Source organism: Episyrphus balteatus, chromosome 4 (assembly GCF_945859705.1).
Source record: "Episyrphus balteatus chromosome 4, idEpiBalt1.1, whole genome shotgun sequence".
In the NCBI taxonomy this organism is placed as follows: Eukaryota; Metazoa; Arthropoda; class Insecta; order Diptera; family Syrphidae; genus Episyrphus; species Episyrphus balteatus.
The window spans coordinates 17,219,349-17,242,314 of NC_079137.1; the positions used below are offsets into that span (position 1 = coordinate 17,219,349).

Consider the following 22,966-nt stretch of genomic DNA (forward strand, 5'->3'; position numbering starts at 1 on the left):
TAAAAATGTTCCAAAAAGTATTTAATTTTTTTAATTTTCAAGACGTCCACAAATTTCACTGATCAAATTTACCCGGGTAAAATGGCACACTGTCCAAACATACGTTATTTTAAATGCGAAATTGAGTCAAAGGGTTCCTTTTTCATTTTCTTGGAACAAGTGGTGCTTAATCCCCCCAGATCTTTCATCCAGTCATTTAAAACCCAGTTCATGTTGGTTGCTTGTCTCGTTTTTGTAGTTTTTGCAACTTTGAATGTTTTGGATGCTTTTTTCCAGGTTTTTTTGACGGAATCAAGGGCTTTCCTCGGTCCAGGACTTCCTCTCTGTACATCGTTCATAAATAGCAACTATTTATACTTTAAAAAATGAAAATGTGAAAAAAATTTAAAATGGCATGTGAAATTGGTATGCCATTTTACCCGAGCACTAGGTAGGCCATTTTGCCCATTTTGAGTTTTTTCAATTTAATTTTTACACCAAAAAATTTAAAATCGTTTTAAACCAACTTATTTCAGTAAATTAATAAGAAATACTTCATGCGTACATACATTAACTTCTTTTTCCAAAATACAATGTTTTTTATACTTTTTTTTTGCAAAAAAAATTTCACAAAATTATAACGAGTGTACTTTTTGAGGTGGATAGAGACAGTTTGACCTGTCAAATTTCAAATAATGGCTTGAAGTTGCTGAAATTTCGTATATGTTGGTTTTGTAAGATAAACTAAAGAATCGCGTTCATAAAACTTTCTAATTATTTTCGATTCTACGATTTCTAGCCAGGGGGCCATTTTACCTTGGGGTGCCATTTTAGGCCACTTTCCCCTACGTAGATAACCTGAAAGGAACACTGGCTGACATTCACCAACGGACAAGGACAAATATAAAAGCGTCTAGTGACAGGATGAAAACAAGATATGACACACGAGCGACAGCAACAGGGTTTCAAGAAGGAGAACTTGTGTGGTTTTACAATCCCCACCGACAAAAGGGACTATCACCGAAGCTACAACAAAACTGGGAAGGCCCTTACACAGTAATAACCAGAATTAACGATGTGGTTTACCGTATACAAAGAGGGGTAAGAGGCAAACTAAAGGTAGTTCATTGTGACCGTTTACATCGTTATAATGGTGAAAGAAGCAATGGAGTTGTTCGGGACGAACAATCCTAAGAGGGGGGCAATGTAACGATGAATTACTGAACTACTTTTAAGATAAAAGTCTGAACACACTACCTACTACTGCAAAGGTAGAAATGTGAACGGACCTTTAATAATCAAGAAACTACCTACCCTCTGAACACATCCCAAAATATCCAACTAGACTGGAAGTATGAAGCGCCCCCTCTTGGAAAGGAAGTTTCGAGAAGCAAAGACGAGAACCTTCGAAGACATTCTCGAATCTCGAAATTCCGGTATAAAAGGGCAGCGTAAACACCGACCGGGGACAGTTTAATCTTGAAAGTGAAAGAGTACAGTACAAAGTGAAATAAAGTGTTGCGAATTGTTAGTAGTAAATAAAGTGATTTAAAAGTGTGTTTGTTTGAGCGAATAATAAAAGTAAATTGAGTTGAAATAAAGTGTGTTCTTATTTGAACGAAAATATAAGTGGAAATTAAATAAGTTTTATTGTGAACCCGGAATAAAACATTACAATACCATTTGGTAGAGCGTCAACTATGTCGTTGATAAAAAGTGCAAACAACAGGGGGGAAAGAAGACATCCTTGTCGCACGCCACTTTTAGTTACGAACCACTCCGAAAGTTCATTCACATCCCAAACTGCAGACATAGTATTCTCATAAAGTTTCTTTAATAGATTTGAAATCTTAGATGATAAACCCAAGACGTTTAATTTATAAAACAGAGCTCTTCGATCAATACTATCAAACGCTGCTTTAAAATCAATAAATATCGCATACAATTTCTTCCCATTTTCTGAGTAATAGTCAACAATATTATAGATTGAAAAAATGTGATCTGTCGTTGAATAACCCTTTCTGAATCCTGCTTGGTTTCATCATAAACAAAAAATACCAAGACTGGAAACTTTCGTACGTCTTTCCCCCCAAAACCCTTTTGTGTACAGTGTTGTCTGTGAATATATGTGAAAGCCACCACGTTGGTAAATGAGGTTAACACGCACACATTTATAGATTCACGACATTCACCACACATCGGACACCAACACAACGATAGGTTCATGACATTCACCACACCTCGCAGCTTGTAGGCAAACGTCAGTTGACCGCCGAGTTTCCAGTCTTGGTATTTTTTGTTTATGGTATTCATTGAGCAATTTGTTGTCGTTGCACTTCAAGCAAGAAAACTGAGTTCAACAAAGAAACTCCGACCTCAGACCGCGAAAATCGGGCTTGCACTCACACACTTGCAACTTTTTGTGTATGAACACAAAAGTCAAACGAGAATCGTGGTGAAAAAGTGCGAAAAGGAAAATTGACGAAGGAAAGACAAAGGGAACAGAAAAACAAAGCGTCAACTTCATTTTATTTTTTTTCTTGCAGTGTTTGTGGCGTGTCGTGTCTCGCCTTGTTTAATATTAAATTATATATATTAAATATATAATATGGGATCATTTTAAGCCAAAAAAAGAATTCATCCATAAAATATGGGTGAGTGTGCTCGCGCAGTGATTTTTTAAATAATAAACTAATCATTTTGTGTTTTTCTTAGGAAATCTTCTTCGGCAACCTGATGCCACCAGCACCCACATACATTCAACATCCACAATTTGTCGAAATACATCGAGTTCTCCTGCCGCTGGCCTTCACCAGAAAATAATAATAAAAATTGTGTTTGTGAAAATAAAATAAAGAAAATAAAAAAAAATAAAACAGTTTCAGTGAAAAAAAAACAAAAATCTAGTTCTTTTTTTGGTCGCAAATGCGAAACGTCATCCCTTTTTTGTTCCTCTTTCTGGTAGGTTCTCGCTGCTCCTCGGAATGGAGATTTTCACCACACCAATACATATGCAATCGACTTCGCGGTGATTATAATTTCCATACTAATTTGAGCCGCCTTCGGACCAGTTTCTGATCCGAAGTCGGACTCAGCTCCGCCTCAGGCGGAGCGGATTCGGACCGAGGTCGGACCTGTTTGCTTGAAGGGTGACCCAAAATTCCAGTCTTCTTAATATTGTAATGTTTTATTCCGGGTTCACAATAAAACTTATTTAATTTCCACTTATATTTCCGTTCAAATAAGAACACACTTTATTTCAACTCAATTTACTTTTATTATTCGCTCAAACAAACACACTTTTAAATCACTTTATTTACTACTAATGTCGTTTTCTATTGACTTTTGAGATTTTTGTGTAAAATTCTCAGATTTTCCACTGCAAATAGAATATAAAATCTAGTTTTGTAATTGTGTGCGAAATCTGTGCGTATAAAAAAATAAAACAACAACAAATGTTCAGACAAATGTCAAACAGAGGAGTGTGTGTGAAAGTGCGTGTGTTTGTATGCGTGAATCTTGATAAAAATCCAGAATCAGATTCTTGAATCTCAGATTAATTTTTTTTGTCATTTTTTTGAATCTCAGGACGCAAATAGATCATGAAATCTGAGATTTGTCCACTATTTCCCCTCTTCACCCCCCCTTTCAGCTGTCAAATTCACAAATCTGTCAATAGAAAACGACATAACAATTCGCTACACTTTATTTCACTTTGTACTGTACTCTTTCACTTTCAAGATTAAACTGTATCCGGTCGGTGTTTACGCTGCCCTTTTATACCGGAATTTCGAGATTCGAGAATGTCTTCGAAGGTTCTCGTCTTTGCTTCTAGAAACTTCCTTTCCAAGAGGGGGCGCTTCATACTTCCAGTCTAGTTGGATATTTTGGGATGTGTTCAGAGGGTAGGTAGTTTCTTGATTATTAAAGGTCCGTCCACATTTCTACCTTTGCAGTAGTAGGTAGTGTGTTCAGACTTTTATCTTAAAAGTAGTTCAGTAATTCATCGTTACATTGCCCCCCTCTTAGGATTGTTCGTCCCGAACAACTCCATTGCTTCTTTCACCATTATAACGATGTAAACGGTCACAATGAACTACCTTTAGTTTGCCTCTTACCCCTCTTTGTATACGGTAAACCACATCGTTAATTCTGATCATTACTGTGTAAGGGCCTTCCCAGTTTTGTTGTTGCTTCGGTGATAGTCCCTTTTGTCGGTGGGGATTGTAAAACCACACAAGTTCTCCTTCTTGAAACCCTGTTGCTGTCGCTCGTGCGTCATATCTTGTTTTCATCCTGTCACTAGACGCTTTTATATTTGTCCTTGTCCGTTGGTGAATGTCAGCCAGTGTTCCTTTCAGGTTATCTACGTACTCATCCATTTCATGTGGCTCGTTTGGAACACTTCCAAATTTTATTTCACTTGGCAAGCGTATTGTTGAGCCAAATAGGACTTCCGATGGTGTATGTCCAGTAGAACTATGTGTTGCACTTCTATAAGCCATCAAGAATAATGGAATATGTCGGTCCCAGTCTCGTTGATTATCATTGACTACTTTTGACAGGTGTTCCTTAAGTGTCCTGTTAAATCGCTCTTCTTGATGCCAAGGAGTGAGCAAACCTCTTGAAAGATCTTGGATTCGAAGTTCCTTCCTTTTGGTCGGAATGAAGTTCCAAGGGTACTCCGAACCTGCTCACCCAATGAAAGACAATCTTATCCACAACTGTTTTGGTTTCCTGGTTTGGGATGGCAAATGCCTCAGGCCACTTGCTGAAGTAGTCCATCACTACAAGGATGTACCGGTTTCCGTTGTTGGGTTTCGGGAAAAGGACCTGCTACGTCTATTGCAATTCTCTCAAAAGGTGCGCCCACATTGTACTGCTGCATCTTGCTTTGGATTTTTCTAGCTGGTCCTTTGCTAGCGGCACAAGTATCACATTTTCGGCACCACTTTTCAACGTCTTCTCTCATACGTAACCAGTAGAATTGCTGTCGTAGCTTTTCCAGCGTCTTGTTGATACCTAAATGGCCTCCAGAAGTTCCCTCGTGCATCTCTCGGAGAACATCATTAACCTTTGACTGAGGTACGACTAGCTGCATTACATAGGATTTACCATCTGCGGATTCCCACTTACGCCTGAGTAGCCCTTCTTGCACATGAAGTGAGTCCCATTGCGCCCAATATGCTTTTAGAGTGGGGCTTCGGTCGGAGATGTCGGCCCATTCTGGTTTCTCTTGATGTTCCTTCCATGCAAGGATGGGTTCGATGTCCGAATCTTCCTGTTGGGCCATTCTGAGTTCTTCATTACTCCAGCCGCAAATGGGATCAGCTCTCGTTCTTCTAACAGCGACAACTTCCTTTTCTTCTAGTCGTGTGCAATGCTTGCAGTCTTGCTTGCACGGGCGCCGAGATAATGCGTCTGCATTTGAATGCAGCTTTCCTCTTCGATGTTGAATCTGACATTGATACGTCTGAAGTATCTCGATCCATCTTGCTACTTGACCCTCTGGATTTTTGAAGTTCAAAAGCCAATTTAGTGCACCATGATCTGTGCGAAGAAGGAACTTCTGTCCATAGATGTACTTATGGAAGTGCTTTGTTGCCAATACTAGAGCTAGAAGTTCCCTTCTGGTCACGCAATAGTTTCTTTCTTGTTTCGAGAGTACCTTGCTGAAATAGGCAACGACCTTTTCTTCTCCGTCATGAACTTGCGATAAAACAGCACCAACTCCAACATTACTTGCATCTGCATCAATGATGAATTGTTTGCCTGGAGTCGGATAGGCCAGCACAGGAGCTTCACATAACCGCAGCTTCAGTTCCTGAAAGCTTTTCTCACACTCACCTGACCATTTAAAGGGTTTACCCTTCTCCGTAAGTTGGTGCAAGCTTTTGGCGATTCTCGCTAAATCCTTCACAAATCGTCGATAGTACGTTGCCAGACCGAGGAAACTCCGAAGTTGATGCTTGTCCTGAGGGGTTGGCCAGTTCTTTACAGTTTCAACTTTTTCAGGATCAGTCTTCACTCCTTGGGATGAGATGATATGCCCCAAATATTTAACCTCGGTCTTGAAAAGTGCACATTTCTTTGGATTCAACTTAAGATGTGCTTCTCGTAGCCTCTGGAATACAGCCTTTAGGTTTTCACAATGGTCATCAAATGTTTTTCCGTAAACGATGACATCATCCAAATAGACTAGGCAAGATTTCCAGGTTAATCCATTCAAAACGCACTCCATCAAGCGCTCAAAAGTAGCTGGGGCATTACATAGCCCAAACGGCATGACATTAAACTGCCACAGACCATTCCCTGTGGAGAAAGCCGTCTTCTCCCGATCCTCTGGATGGATTTCTACCTGCCAGTAGCCACTCTTCAAATCCAAAGTCGAAAACCATTGTGCTCCTCCTCCTTCCATTGTATCTAGAGTATCGCTGATTCTTGGCAGTGGGTAGCTGTCTTTCTTCGTCACATCAACATCATTCAGCCTGCGGTAGTCGACACAAAATCGAGTGCTTCCATCCTTCTTTTTGACGAGAACTACCGGTGATGCCCAAGGGCTTTTGGAATTTTCGATTAGCCCGTCTTTCTTCATTGTTGTTATCATTTCTTCAACTTCACCTTGTTTGGCCAAGGGGAGACGTCTTGCTGGTTGACGAATCGGCCTAGCATCTCCTGTATCGATTCGATGCTGCACCAGTTGTGTCCGGCCGTATTGCCCGCTGGGTGAAGAGAAAATATCAGCGTATTCATGAAGAAGACTTCCCGCAACATTAAGCTGATGTTGACTCAAGTTGTCTGATTTGAGAATTTGTTTCTTTAGTTTCTCCGAGTTCATAGTCATCTGTGTGTCCACCTCGTTGATCTTAGTTATTGCGGCCACAGATTCACATTGCCCAACAACTTCTCCTTTCTTAAGCTTGATTGGGAACGGTTTGATGTTAAGTATCCGTACAGGTACCATGTTGTACCTTCCCGCAACATTAAGCTGATGTTGACTCAAGTTGTCTGATTTGAGAATTTGTTTCTTTAGTTTCTCCGAGTTCATAGTCATCTGTGTGTCCACCTCGTTGATCTTAGTTATTGCGGCCACAGATTCACATTGCCCAACAACTTCTCCTTTCTTAAGCTTGATTGGGAACGGTTTGATGTTAAGTATCCGTACAGGTACCATGTTGTTCTTTGGTGACACAAGAGTCTTCCCGATGAGGACGTTTTGGGAACTTTGCTCAACTTCTGGCTCAACCATGAAGTATCGATGGCTTCCAATATTCCCCTTTAGTTTCGTCCACACAAAAACTTCTGAAGAAGGAGGCAGGCACATGTCTTCTTTGATGACAGTTCTAATTGTTGTTGAATTTTCGTTGCCATAGACCATTGGAATCTCTACATTTCTGTATTTCAGGACTTGATTACCTATATCCAAAATGATTCCATGGTCCTTCATGAAGTCGATTCCAATGATGCACTCGTCACATATATCTGCCACCAAAAACACATGCGAAAACTCTAGTTCTGCCATACGGATCGTAAGACGAACTTCACCGTACACCCTTGCTGCTTCTCCTGTGGCGGTCTTCAGACGGTAGCTGTTGGTGTTATGTAGCCATGTCATCTTCACCAAGTCTCTTCGTACAATAGAGGCGGTGGCACCGGTGTCAATTGTAGCCACGTGTTGTTTGTTGTTTATGGTCGCCTCCACTGTCAGACTTTTGTTGTCTCGTTTAGTCTGTGAGACTTGAATTGTGGTTCTGGGGCCATCGATACCAGAAACCAGCTTCTGCCCCTCGAAGTTGGTTCTTACTCGTTTCGAATGGGAATCAAGCCGAGCATGAGTGTTAGTTGTAACGCTTACCTGTTGTTGGGCAATATTCCTGTGTCCACAGTGTTCGCAAGCAGTTCTTCTTGGTGGCAATCTGCACTGCCGCTGGAGATGTCCTGTCTTGTTACAGTTCCAGCATCGAGCAGCTCCGTCTCGCTGGTTTCTTTGGAATGCAAGTTTTTGACAAGAGCATTCCTCCACTGTAACTTCTCTTACCCGATGAACGCCTTGAGAAGCCTGTTCTGCTGCTTCCATAGTGAGTGCAAACGCTAATGCTTCAGGAAGGGAACGTTTTCCAGCTGTTCGAATTGCTCGCTGAAGATTTATATCAGATACAGCACGTACAAAGGCTTCTGTCGCAAACTGATTGATAATGTCGTCTCCTGTTGTCGGATATGCCAGATGAGCTAACCTTTCAATATCTGCTTGGAGTTGTTGCAGAGTTTCTCCTCTTTTCTGGACTCTTGTATTGAGTTGGACGCGGAAGACTTCCTGCATATGGCCATCTCCAAAGCGTTTTTCAATGACCTGGACAAGAGCGTTAAAGTTACCATTCTTTTCTGGTGGTAAAGTTTGTAACAACTCAGCAGCAGGACCTCTAAGAGCAAGAGTCAGCGCTATACATTTGTCTTCGTCATCCCAGCCATTTGTTGTGGCAGCTGCCTCAAACTGTTTCTTGTAGATCAACCAAGAACTTTGTCCATCAAAGGTTGGTGGATGCATTTCTTTCTTCTTTAAATACTCACCAGAACTTTCTCGCACCTTAATTTTTCGAACCCTGTCAAGTTCCTCAGTAAAACTTTGCATTTTAACTTCCATTCCTTTCAATTTGTCATCGAATTTTATTTCTACTTTCTCAAGTTTTTCTTCAACTTTCTCGAACTTTTCTTGAGATTGTTTTTCAACACCTTTGATGGAAGCATCAAGAGCAACGAACTTGTTCTCGATCGCATGAAGCTTACCTTCGATGAGGTTTTTCTGTTCATCTAGAAGGTTCTTTTGCTGTTCCAATTTTTCCAGAAGATTCTGTTGTTCACTCTTTTGCTCTGTTCGTTGTTGTTCCATTTGTTTTCTTTGTTCATTGCGTTCTTTTTCTAATTGTTCTCTCTGTTCCTTGCGTTGTGTCTCAATTTGTTCAAGAAGATTTTTCTGTTCATCCTTCTGTTCATTACGTTGTTCTTCCAATTTGGCAAGGAGAATAATGAGATCATTTTTCGATCCAGCAGTAGGAAGACCTCGCTTAGTTAATTCCGCCTTCAGCTCAGTCAAACTTAACTGATTTAATGTCTTTCCCATTTTAACTTCTTAAAACCCGAGCACTTTTACTTTTTTCAAAATGTTTTGAACTTTGTTTATTGTTAAAACACACGCGCACTTTTTATATTATTCGCGAAATTATCTGATTCGCACAAATAAATAAGTTTTATTCCACTTTTCTGACACCGATGTAATGTTTTATTCCGGGTTCACAATAAAACTTATTTAATTTCCACTTATATTTCCGTTCAAATAAGAACACACTTTATTTCAACTCAATTTACTTTTATTATTCGCTCAAACAAACACACTTTTAAATCACTTTATTTACTACTAACAATTCGCAACACTTTATTTCACTTTGTACTGTACTCTTTCACTTTCAAGATTAAACTGTATCCGGTCGGTGTTTACGCTGCCCTTTTATACCGGAATTTCGAGATTCGAGAATGTCTTCGAAGGTTCTCGTCTTTGCTTCTCGAAACTTCCTTTCCAAGAGGGGGCGCTTCATACTTCCAGTCTAGTTGGATAATTTGGGATGTGTTCAGAGGGTAGGTAGTTTCTTGATTATTAATGGTCCGTTCACATTTCTACCTTTGCAGTAGTAGGTAGTGTGTTCAGACTTTCATCTTAAAAGTAGTTCAGTAATTCATCGTTACAATATAATGCCTGTAAATATCTTCGCAATCACATTTAAGGCTTGGCCACACTGGAGGGAATGCGGTAGCGGTAGCGGTAAGGGTACTTGTATGAAAAAAATTCCAAACTGACACATCAACGTTCAGGTGTGGAATTTTTTTAGTACAAATATCGTTACCGCATACCTTCCGGTGTGGCCAAGCCTTTAAGAAGGATATACCCCTGCAGTTTTCGACATTATTTACGTCCCCTTTTTTGTGTATTGGAAATACAATTGACTTTCTGAAAGATTCAGGTACTTCAGCTGTGTGCAGTATGTTTGAGAAGGTCCTTGCTAAATTTTCCAAAAATACTTGTGGAGCGTTTTTGAAAAATTCATAAGAAACTCTATCGACTCCAAACGCAAATAATAAGCATCACTTAAAATGTCAATCGTTCACTATTGCAAATTTGGATAAACTGATGCGCAAATATCAAACAAAAAAGCATCAAGAATTTTCTTGATAAGTTGTTGATGCAGACGCGATTTGGAGTAAAAAAGGCGGAAAAGGACAATGAAAAGTATTTAATCAAATTCTAAATTAATTAATTTGATGAATTTCAGGGAATATCTTACCAGCCCACAAATTAAAATACTAATAGAAACCAAATTAAATTATGAAGGCGAATTTATGGCAGGCAGAAAATCGAAGTCAGTATTGTGGAGGAAAGTTCTTTAAGAGATAAAATGTGTGGCTCCAGATTTTAATTACAACAAAGAGTTTTTATTAGTATTAGTACATTTCTATCATTAAGCAAAAATTGTTTTTAAACGTAAAACTTTTTGTCAATCAGCATCGCATCGTCATCATCTGAGCTAGTAATGTGTCAACTCGAGTTACGAACACGAGTCAACTCGAGTTAGAGCAAACTCGAGTTAACTCGAGTTAAAAAATTCAACTCGAGTTGCAATATTTTTTAATATTTTTATTTTATGTTTCCTTTTAAATAAATTAATAATACATACATAACAATAATATGATCATCAATTGAGAAGTGACTGGTCAAAAGGGGATGAAATCACTTTATATGTTTTTCAAACTAAAGGTATAACTACAACGGCCACTTTTTGAAAAAAGTCAAAAAGTGAAAATTTTCAAACTCATTTTGTGGCAGTTTTTGCGACCACAAAATTAAAAATAATGATGCATAATGCTTATTTTTTGGTCTAAAAAATAATTTTTGTAGTTTTTTCCAAAAACAAATAGCGCTAGACAGAAATAAAAAAAATTTACTTCTTTAAATTTCCCACTTTTTAGGTATTGTAGTTAAGACTTAGGGCCAATTTATTGAGCCTCCATTAAATTTTGAAATTTATCGTTTTAGTTAACGGCGTTTTTAAACTATTGACGCCTTTAAGTATACATCATTAAAAATTCATTTAATTCACTCTTCTTTAGTTAAAGCCTTTACCTGGAAACTTTAAATTTAAAACTCTGTTAAAAATATCCTAGGCAATTTTTATTTATTTTTTATTCAAACTGTCAAAAACTACGATTTTGTCAAATTGAATTTGAAGATTTTAATTATAAACAATATGAAAAAACATAAAAACTACGCCGCGTAATTATTTTGTAGCCGAAAACGCAAGACGAAATCCCAAGACGAGAGCCACGATATACAGAAGTGGTCTAAAATGTTCTGAGTTGATTATAAAATGCATCTCAATCCTGATTGTTTTTACTAGCAGTGGTTTTTTTAAGTAGAGAAGATAAATCTAGGAAATCTAGTACTATATGTGCTCTTCTGAGCTTGGGGAAGTAAATAAGAATGCATTAATTTCATTGGATTTTGTGTCTTTTAAAAATCTAAAATGAAGTGTTGTCTCTCCCCTTTAAATAACAATGATAAAATTTCTGGTGAGCTTTAGTCATTTTATATATGCATAATGCATAACTTATTTATGGAATAAATTCATACATTATACGTATATGTGTACGTACCTACAAAAAAATTCTCGCCTGGACTTTCATTCATAATTGTGTTGTTGTTTTAATAATTCTATAGCTCATTTGACATTTTTCAAATAAAATAATAATTAAACAATAAAGAAATGACATTTGACACTAATGGAGAGTGAATAAATAGAAATCCTGTTTAAAACCTCCATTCGCTCTAAAAATCCCTCTTAAAAGGTCAAATTTGGTGTTTTAACTAAAACGACTTTTAAATTTAATACTCAATTAGTTAATGATGCCAAACTTCAAAAAAATCCTTAAAAGAGACTGAATTAAACGAATTTGGTTTTTAATTTTAAAATTCCCTTTTTTAATGGCGATTTAAGTTTAATGGAGAGTCAATAAATTGGGCCTTAAAGGCTTAAGCCATAACTTTAAGCCTTAACTACAAAGACCTAAAAAGTAAAATAGTGGGAAATTTACAAAAGGAAATTTTTTTATTTTTATGTAGCGCTATTTGTTTTTGGAAAAATACTACAAAATTTTTTTTACAAAATCAAAAAATAAGCTTTCTGCATCATTTTTTTTAAATTTGTGGTAGAAAAAGCTGCCAAAAAATGAATTTGAAAATGTTCACTTATTGACTTTTTGCAAAAAGTGGCCGTGGTAGTTATACCTTAAGTATGCAGTTTTGTTCTCCACATTTCAACGCTTAATTTAACTAGTCCAAATTAAATGAAAACGACAAATTGATCGGATCAAAAACGGTGAAAATATAAAATCGTATGAAAAATCGAAATTTTGGTTTTAGTTTCTTCAATTTTCTGAGAAATGACAAAGTGTTTTTATCCCCTTTTGAAAAGTCACTCCTTAATTATTGTTCTTTTTTTTAAATTATTTTATATTTTTTAATCGAGTCATTTAACTCGAGTTACTTAACTCGAGTTACAACCCGAGTTAGCTGAATTTCAACTCGAGTTGACTCGAGTTGAAAAATTTACGGGTTGGCACATCACTAATCTGAGCAACGATCAGCATCGCAAAAAAGCAGTGATGCGTTATCACTACCAAAAAATTTGACGTTTGTGAATTTACCCGATATAAATGCACAATTTTTTGTCTACAAATCGGTTGACCCTATCACAAATGAAAGCAATGTATTAAATTACCAAACGGAGTTTTTAAATTCATTGGATAAACCAGGGGCCAAATCGTCGCATCCGTTGACGAAACCTCAAACGTACGAAAGATAATTTCGTGATACATTAAACGAGCACAGCGATTGGGATGACGGTATACGTTAGAAAACAGAACGAAATTTTTGGTAGAATCTACAACTGCATAGGCCAAAATATAATTGGGTGACAAATTTGACTTCTTCGACCCCTATGCGAGGATGGCCGAGCGGTCTAAGGCGCCTGACTCAAGAAGCAATGTTGCTTTCTAAAGATATGGGAGAGTAAATGACGTGGGTTCGAATCCCACCTTTGGCAAGAAATTTTTTTTATTTTTTTTTTATACATTTTAAGAGTTTTATTATTTTTTTGACTAATCACGTCTTTTTTTCGATTTTAAAATCGATTTTTTTTTTCCATATAATCCTAATTTGAGGAATTATTTTTTCTTAAATCATTGGGGGTTGGTGCTGGTGCTTTGAACTCTTTTGGTGAAATTTATTTTGTTAATATATGCCCCATTGACCTATTATAGGTCAATGATATGCCCAACGTATGTTTTCGTGATTTCAAACAGTTTATTATTTTCAAAATAAGATAATCTTATATTTTAATAACTTTTTGAACCCGTTAACAATTTGTTCGAAAGCTTCAAACCAAACGAATGACATTCCGTTCAGTTTAATACGAAGTCGTTTGCTGTACGTATGACATCATGCCAAATGAACAGATTTCGTTAACGAGTTACTCGCTAACGTATGCGACGATTTGACCCTTGCCATAAAGTTAAGCATGTCACGTTATTCTTCGGTACAAAAATTAAGTATTGGACCGGTCTGGTAATTATCCGGGCGTGAATTCCATAGGAAACGTCTTTTGGAGCTTATCCCCTTTTGTACGTTATTTTGTATCAAAAAGTATGAATTCTTCGACTTTTTTTTTAAGTCAATCCGTATCTACATTATAAGTGGAAGTAAGTGGGACAAATAAAATTTAAGATATTTCGACAAAAACTTTGAAAATTCAGCAACATGAAACAAAAAATTGTATTTTTTTCGCTTGGCTCTAATAATATGACAAGGTACTATAGGTGTTTCATTAACCTGCATATTCAAAGGCAATTTAAGAGCCGAGTGCGCTGTACGGCAACCATCTAATAACGTGGCTGCAATTGCCAGAGCCAATGCTATTTAATTTTCAGAACGTATTTATGCTAAAAGTAATGATATCAAAAATGTTTTTCCCGTACCATCGGGTGTATCTGAGAAATACAAACCACAACTCTGATTGATGACACCTTGCATAATGGTGTCATACACATACTTCGGGAATTGGTTTGCACAAATATTCTTAATTCAACGCAATTGTATTGCCTTTCGCGTAGTATTTTTTGATCAAGAACATCTTGCTCTTTACGATTTGGAGCAACCAATCCTAATTGTGCCAATGCTTTATTAGCAATCATCAAACACATAAAGATCAGAACTTGGTTATACATTTTTTCATTTGTGTAAGCCAAATGTGGATTTAATGTCACACGACCTTTGTATATAAAATCTGTAGTAGTGAAATTTTTTAGTTTGTTCGTTACCTGAGTGTCCGCGAGGGCGCTTAGATCGAATTAATAATGGGAGTAAGGAGGTGAAGGTGAGATATACATTTCTGTTTGAAATTTGACATATTTTTTAGTTCGTTCGCTAGCTTATGTCGTTTTCGATTGGTTTCACTCAAGGATTCACTCATTCTGAAATGCAATAAAACAGTTTCAATCTTTTTCACTCAATTCTGAAATTTTATATCTGTATTGGTGAATAATCAAATACAAATTTTTTGCTTTTCTACTACGAAATTTTGTTTGACATTTAATTATTTAAATATTAGTGATTTTGAGTGAATTCTGTTTTAAAATCAAGAAGAGAATTTTAATTCTGAGAAGCGTTCTGCCTGTCATATTTGGAGAAATAAAACACTTTCAGAAGGCTTCTGAATGATTCCGGACGCTTCGGGAGAGCCAATCGAAAACGACATTACTATTTTGGTGGCGCTGTTTTTTTTTTCATGATAGTACTATAGATTTTATATACAAAGCACACGACGCATTTGATGTAGGGTAGAGTTGCTAGTAGCCGGCCCCTTAAGGATTCTGTCTCATAAAACAAAGCACAGAAACGTCAAATATCAACATTTTCGAATAATTCTTGAAATAAAATGTACTTTTTATAATAATTTTTCAGTATGTTTAAAAAAAAATAGTTAATAATAGTTCCCAAAAATATTTTATTTGAGTTTTTGTATAAAAAAGTCCGATTCTCCTAAATCCGACCTTTGTTTCCTATTTTCGGCCATCTAGTGTCCCATTTCCGGCCACTGACTTTATAAGGTCAAGCTTAAATAAATTGAATGTTTTTTATTTAAATTTTTGTGTTTTAAGAATTTAGAAACAATTTTGATTGTTAATAAGTTATAACATCAAATGATTTAAAAATGTATTTATTTTTCCCCATTTTTTAAACTTTTATCAATAAAAGGGGCCGAATACAGGAAACTTTTGAATTTCAAAGCTTTTTTTGTGTTCTATCTCCGGCCCCCTTAAAATTACCAAAATTCACATCTTTTTCCTATTTAAAACCTATTTTATTTGAAGAATAATATATATTTAATAAGAAAAACAACACTTCAAAGCATTAGCTCTGAAATTGTTTCCACAAAATACTAATTACGATAGTAGCTTTCGGCAGTAAAATTTAAAAAAACCATACCCGATTGGATCACTTCACAAATAACAAGAATAATAAGAATATTAGCTGCGTTCCTTTGGAAATATTTATCTACACTTAGTAAAGAAGCTGCGAAATAATATGCGAAGAAAAAAAATCATTTTTTCATTTAAAATCGTTTTTTTCCTTACAACTTCAACCGATTTGAGCGAGCCAAAGACGAACGATATTATAATTTTTTTTTACATATTATTAAATCTTAGACCCCAATAAAACTTTTGACCACTATTACATTGCAAAATTAGGGTACTTTTTTTCGGCCATACAAAAGTGACACACCCTAATGGACATTAAATATTTATGTGCCTGCTCTAAGTATTTTCCTCTTATCCCGTCTTCAAAAAGCAGCATCGCTTTTTTGATAGCTTGATTAAAGTCGTTTCATTAGCCGCTTCTATATTTTGGTGGGGTTCTGAGACTATTTTTTACATCATTTTCTAATTTTTCTTTCAAAGAAAGTTTCTCTTCGCAGCTTGATGGAACAGCAACAGGTTCAGTTTCATAAATATAGTCATCGTTGACAGCACCCACACGTTTTAAAATTGGTGTAATTTGCTTTATTAATGTCATTTTGTTGGGACTTGAAAATAAATTTCTCACTTCTGGGCTTGAGTTTTCGAAAATTACTCCCGGGATTTTCGGGATCAAAAAATGGGCCGGGATCCCGGGATCACGAATCCCGGGATTGCAATCTCTAACTACATGTGATTATATTTACTGAGAACAATATCCGTATTTGATGTGGCGAAGACGAAACAGATGCACCAGAAAATGTTGAGTCCCAATGAGTGTCTGCTTCAAGCAAATTCAAACGTTGACAGGAATCACGGTTTGTTGCACATAATGTTTTACTCAAAATCAGACTATAAACGATAACAATTATTTTGAAAGCCTGTCTTAATAATTTTTTTTACAAATAGAGCTAAGTTAAACTTTTTAAAAAGCTAGAGTGTTTCTTCACTCGTACAAATTGACAGCTATGTATTTTTATTGATACAAACCATCTACATATTAATACCTTTCAAACAAAAAAAAATTACCAAAATCGGACCAGCCAAACGCGAGTTTATCGGCCACACACACTTAACGAACTCTCTTTTATATATAAGATTTTGGAAATATTTAATCAGGCATGGTTTAAAATAGCTTTAAAGATTCTCAAACTGTGAAAAGATTATCGTCTATTCGATTATCGTTTTCAAAATTACGGAATGACCCCCGCGCACTTTTTTACATTATCAAAACGATATTTTTTTACAGCATTTTTACAGAATTTTGATATACAGTATTTTGCCGTACAGAATTTTACAAAACAGAATTTTGCATGTCAGTATTTTGTTGATACAGTATTTTGACGTACAGAATTTTGTATTTACAGTATAATGACGTACAGAATTATGGTATTACAGTATTTTGACCCCACAGAATTTTGTCGTACAGAATTTTGACAAGCAGAATTATGACCCGCTCCCAAATAAAAGTTGTGAATAGAATTTTAAGTCATGAATTGCTATCATACAAATTCGATATTTCTGATTCATCTTCACCCAGGCCTATAACAATATCTTCGGTAAAATTATCCGAACTGCCTTCAAATGATTTTGTATGCTTTTTTGTATTGCCTGCGGATATGGAGTGATACAAGCCGAGGAGACTTGCCTCCGCCTTCTGAGGCTAACCCAGCAAGTCTTACAGACGGATCAATAAATTAAAAAAGTGATATCAAGAACTGTTCTTTATTATTTTATCGTAGTTTTAGAAAAAGTTCAGCTGCGTCATAAATGCTTCCTTCCAGTGAGCGAATGAGTTTTTTTTTTATTTTTGCTCAATTTTCCATGGGACTTTAGATTTGAAACGACCTATAACACCATTTCGCCATTTTGGACAAGTGGTGACGCAATCGTCATCTCTGAGTTTAAAAACCCAGTTTGTTTACTTGAAAATTCATATAGGATTTTATATTTTTCGGCTTTTCAGTTGAGTAAATAAAGTTTAAAATTTGAATTAGATAAAAAGTTTAAAATGGCTGTATGTGCATGTGCATACAAAGATTTCACTATTTCCCAAAGTGTCAAAAGATTACACACAAAAACGAGCTTTTAAAAAACTCTAGTCAAAATCTGGTAAGTTTTGTAGGGCTAGAAATAGAAATTTGACAGAGTATACACTATTTTTGACAGATTATATACTAATTTTTTTTTTGTAGCTTTGTGTGGTGAATGTCGTGAATCTATAAATGTGTGCGTGTTAACGTCATTTACTAACGTGGTGGCTTTCACATATATTCATAGACAACATTGTACACAAAAGGGTTTTGGGGGGAAAGACGTACGAAAGTTTCCAGTCTTGGTATTTTTTGTTTATGCCTATAGGTGTGATATACTATTGACACTTGGCATCACGACACCTGGTGGATAGCGACGAAACCCCGAAAGTTATATAGGTAGATTATTTTCCGATTTGCCGCTCAATGTAATTTCCATAAGAAAAAAAATAAAAAAGACCTCGAAAAACATTTATTTTACGAATTAATTTTATATGTACGAGTATCAATGTTATGATTGTAAAATGATAATAATATGTGTTTATATCTAAATCAAGTTTAAAATATATCTAAAAGTATAATAATACCTGTGTAATTTGTATTTAAAAAGTGCAAGCGAATCGCCTGAAAACAGAAAAAAATACTATAAAAAATATAGAAATTATTAAATTATTCTTTTATTTGTTTTGCTTTCTCACAAATAATAGTAGGTAACCTTTTTTTTATTTTCAACAATTTTGAAAGAAAATTAAACCAAAATAGTTTCTATATTTTTTGTAGTATTTGTTGTTGTTTTCCTGCTATTTGCTTCCCTTTTTGGAGACAAATTAAATAGGAATTATTATTCTTTTTGATATATTTTAAACCTGATTTAGATATAAACACATATTATTATCATTTTACAATTATAAAATTGATACTCGTTCATATAAAATTAATTCGTAAAATAAATGTCTTTCGAGGTCTTTTTTGTTATTTTCTTATGGAAACTACATTGAACTGCAAATCGAAAAAAAATCTATATCATTTTCGGGTTGTCGCTACAAGTGGTAGATGGCGTGGAAAGCTATTTCCCAAGTCACAATACACCTCTTCCTGTAATTCTTATTCAATGCCTAGAAGTAGTGTAGCTTAAACATCGATAGTTGAAGTTTCCGATAACATCGATTGTTTTCCAAAAAACAATCGATAGTCTTAATGTAGTATGACCAAAATTGGTCATTTTATATTCACTTGGTCATTTGGTCACTTTGTATTCCATTTGGTCATTTTTCTGAAGAAATGAACAAAGTATCAGCAAAGATCATATAACAAGTACTATACTAGTACTAGTTATATGATCTTTGATATAAGGCTTGTGTGCCTGCTGAGCAGAAGCTTACAAAATCATATCACAATTCTATCTATACATAACTATTAGACATTCAGGTATGATTTAAACTTAAACAACAATATTAATTTAGATTTTTTTGTTTTATTCAAAATGCAGATTTTCAATATTCATAATATTGTAACGTTTTATTCCGGGTTCACAATAAAACTTATTTAATTTCCACTTATATTTCCGTTCAAATAAGAACACACTTTATTTCAACTCAATTTACTTTTATTATTCGCTCAAACAAACACACTTTTAAATCACTTTATTTACTACTCACAATTCGCAACACTTTATTTCACTTTGTACTGTACTCTTTCACTTTCAAGATTAAACTGTCCGGTCGGTGTCTACGCTGCCCTTTTATACCGGAATTTCGAGATTCGAGAATGTCTTCGAAGGTTCTCGTCTTTGCTTCTCGAAACTTCCTTTCCAGGAGGGGGCGCTTCATACTTCCAGTCTAGTGGGATATTTTGGGATGTGTTCAGAGGGTAGGTAATTTCTTAATTATTAAAGGTGAGTTCACATTTCTACCTTTGGTGTAGTAGGTAGTGTGTTCAGACATTTATCTTAAACAGAAGTTCTGAAATTCGTTACATTGCCCCCCTCTTAAGATTGTTCGTCCCGAACAAATCGATCGCTCTTTCACCTTCATAGCGATGTAAGTGGTCACAATGAACTTCTTTTAGTTTGCCTTTTACCTCCCTTTGTACACGGTGAACCACATCGTTGATTCTTATTCCACAGTTTTGGCAAGCAGTTCTTCTTGGTGGCAATCTGCACTGCCGCTGGAGATGTCCGGTCTTGTTACAGTTCCAACATCGAACAGTTCCTGCACGCTGGCTTCCTTGAGATGCGATTTTCTCGCATTCCTCTGATGCTACTTCTCTTAACCCATGAACTCTTTGCGATGCCTGTTCTCCCGTTTCCATAGAAAGCGCGAACGCTAGTGCCTCAGGAAGGGTGCGTTTCCCAGCTGTTCGAATCGCTCGCTGAAGGTTTATGTCAGACACAGCACGAACAAAGGCTTCTGTCGCAAACTGGTTTATTATTTCGTTACTTGCTGTTGGGTATGCCAGGTGAGCCAACCTTTCAACATCTGCTTGGAGTTGTTGTAGAGTTTCTCCTCTTTTCTGAACTCTTGTACTAAGCTGAACTCGGAAGACTTCTCCCATATGGCCATCTCCATAGCGCCTCTCAATGGCCTGCACAAGAGCGTTAAAATCGCCATTCTTTTCTGGTGGCAAGGCTTGCAATAACTCAGCCGCAGGACCTCTAAGGGCAAGAGTCAGTGCTATACATTTGTCTTTGTCATCCCAATCGTTTGCTACTGCAGCTGCCTCAAACTGCATCTTGTATATCGACCAAGTAGTTTGTCCATCAAATGTTGGAGGATGAATTTCGTTCTGCCTTGAGTACTGGCCAGAATATTCTCGGACCTTTATTTTTCGGACTTTGTCAAGCTCTTCTGTAATGCTTTTGATTTTCTCTTCCATTTTCTCGAATTTTACTTCCATTTTCTCGATTTTTTCTTGAAATTTATTTTCAACGCTTTGGATGGAAGTTTCAAGAGCAACGAACTTTTTCTCAAACGCGTTAAACTTATCTTCAATGAGGTTTCGGATTTGTTCGAGAAAATTCTTCTACTCAATCTTTTGCTCTTTGCGTTGTTTCTCAATTTGTTCGAGAAAATTCTTCTGTGCATTGCATTGTTCTTCCAATTTGGCAAGGAGAAGAGCCATCGTATTCGACGTATCAGCACCAGCACTTACTTGGTCTCCGGCTATTTCTATTTCGCATTTAAGCGTGTCCAAGTTAAGGTTTTTCTGGGTTAAATAATCCTGTAGGCGAACAAGAAGTTCATTTTTCGATCCAGCAGTAGGAAGACCTCGTTTCATTAATTCGGCCTTAAGCTCAGCATCATTTAACTCGTTCACTATTTTACCCATTTTAACTGTTTAAAACGCGAGCACTTTTACTTATTTCAAAATGTTTTACACTTTGTTTATTGTTAAAACACACGCGCACTTTTTATTTTATTCGCGAAATTATCTGATTCGCACAAATAAATAAGTTTTATTCCACTTTTCTGACACCAATGTAATGTTTTTTCCGGGTTCACAATAAAACTTATTTAATTTCCACTTATATTTCCGTTCAAATAAGAACACACTTTATTTCAACTCAATTTACTTTTATTATTCGCTCAAACAAACACACTTTTAAATCACTATTACTACTAACAATTCGCAACACTTTATTTCACTTTGTACTGTACTCTTTCACTTTCAAGATTAAACTGTCCGGTCGGTGTCTACGCTGCCCTTTTATACCGGAATTTCGAGATTCGAGAATGTCTTCGAAGGTTCTCGTCTTTGCTTCTCGAAACTTCCTTTCCAGGAGGGGGCGCTTCAAGGCTTGGCCACACCGGAGGGTACGCGGTAGCGGTTAGGGTAGCGGCAACGATATTTGTATTAAAAAAAATTCCACACCCGAACGTTGATGTGTCAGTTTGGAATTTTTTCCATACAAATATCCGTACCGTTACCTGTACCTCTACCGCGTACCCTCCGGTGTGGCCAAGCCTTCATACTTCCAGTCTAGTGGGATATTTTGGGATGTGTTCAGAGGGTAGGTAATTTCTTAATTATTAAAGGTGAGTTCACATTTCTACCTTGGGTGTAGTAGGTAGTGTGTTCAGACATTTATCTTAAACAGAAGTTCTGAAATTCGTTACAATATGTTTTTAATACACGTGTTTCTATGTACTAAATGTAAATATGTGTTTATATAGGTTATTAGCGTTCTGTTGAACCCAAAACGAAAAAATAATCTGTTTAAATGCCATATTATTCACTAGTTTAAAAAATACATCTGGATGTAAAGAAATTGAATTGTCAAAAATTAATCCAAATCCATCATATTGACTATCACACAGAAAAAAATAATCATTTTAAATATTTTTTAACTGTTTTCATAGTTAAAATCGGGATAACTATTTTGGATATGGATTTATTTTTGACATTTGACAATTTTACATCCAGATGTATTTTTTAACTAGTGAATAATATGGTATTTAAACAGTTTATTTTTTCTTATTATTAACTTAAAACTTTAAGTTTTTATAATTATACTCGTACTACAATTTTATAAAATCATCGTTTATTTTGTTTTAAGTTTATCATTTTTAAATGAAATGTAGATAAAAAAAAATGCCTAACCCAATGAATCAAAATCATGAGGCAAAATTAGCATACAAAATAAAAACCTTTTTTAATTAATAAATTGTGGAAAATGATTCAGTCGTTAGTTTAAACTACTTGTTCAAGGGGCCAGTTATAACTATCATTAAAATGCATTATTGAAAATTTTTATTATTTGTATTTGTATTTTTTTAGTAAAAATATTCTGTAACTTATTATTGCTTGTTTAATTGTCTTAAAATCGGAAATACAATTTTTTAGAAATGCATTTAATCAAAGATAAATATAACTCTGGCTCCTTTAAATATGGATATGATAGTGATTTAAACTTATTCCGACAAAAACTTCACAACGCCCTCTAAAGCGGCCATGTATTTATAAAAATTATATTTCAATGAAGTATGTATGTAAGTACATTAATGTGGTCCACGTTATAAGGCAAAAAACTAAGACATACATTATTACATCCTTATCCGCATCTATTATTTTGTTACAAACATCTGTACAGATATAATGCTGAAAGTTATAGCCTGTGGTCCGCGTAAGATTTCAGAGGGTTCGCGGCAGCTTTTCCATAAAGCATCAGAAATACGTCTTTAACATTATTCTAATGTGACGCTCAACGAACTTTGTTCTTTTTATCTCTTTTACTAATTTCCTCACTCCATTTTATTGCGTATTCTTATCAGCGTTGCCACTTTGCTGCAATTGCAGTAGATCTACTGCATTTCTTGCAAAAAATAAATCTACTGCCA

General features: G+C 35.7%; 1 protein-coding gene across 1 annotated transcript; it reads right to left on the reverse strand.

Annotated features, from left to right (window-relative positions):
* Positions 1-15,970: 15,970 nt before the first annotated feature.
* LOC129918224 (uncharacterized) lies at positions 15,971-20,957 on the reverse strand. The gene is made up of 3 exons (XM_055998628.1): positions 20,781-20,957; positions 19,710-20,588; positions 15,971-16,141 (listed from the first exon to the last, which is right to left on the reverse strand). Exons 1-3 carry the CDS (start codon positions 20,955-20,957, stop codon positions 15,971-15,973), a joined length of 1,227 nt encoding a protein of 408 aa, XP_055854603.1.
* Between the last annotated feature and the right edge of the window lie 2,009 nt (positions 20,958-22,966).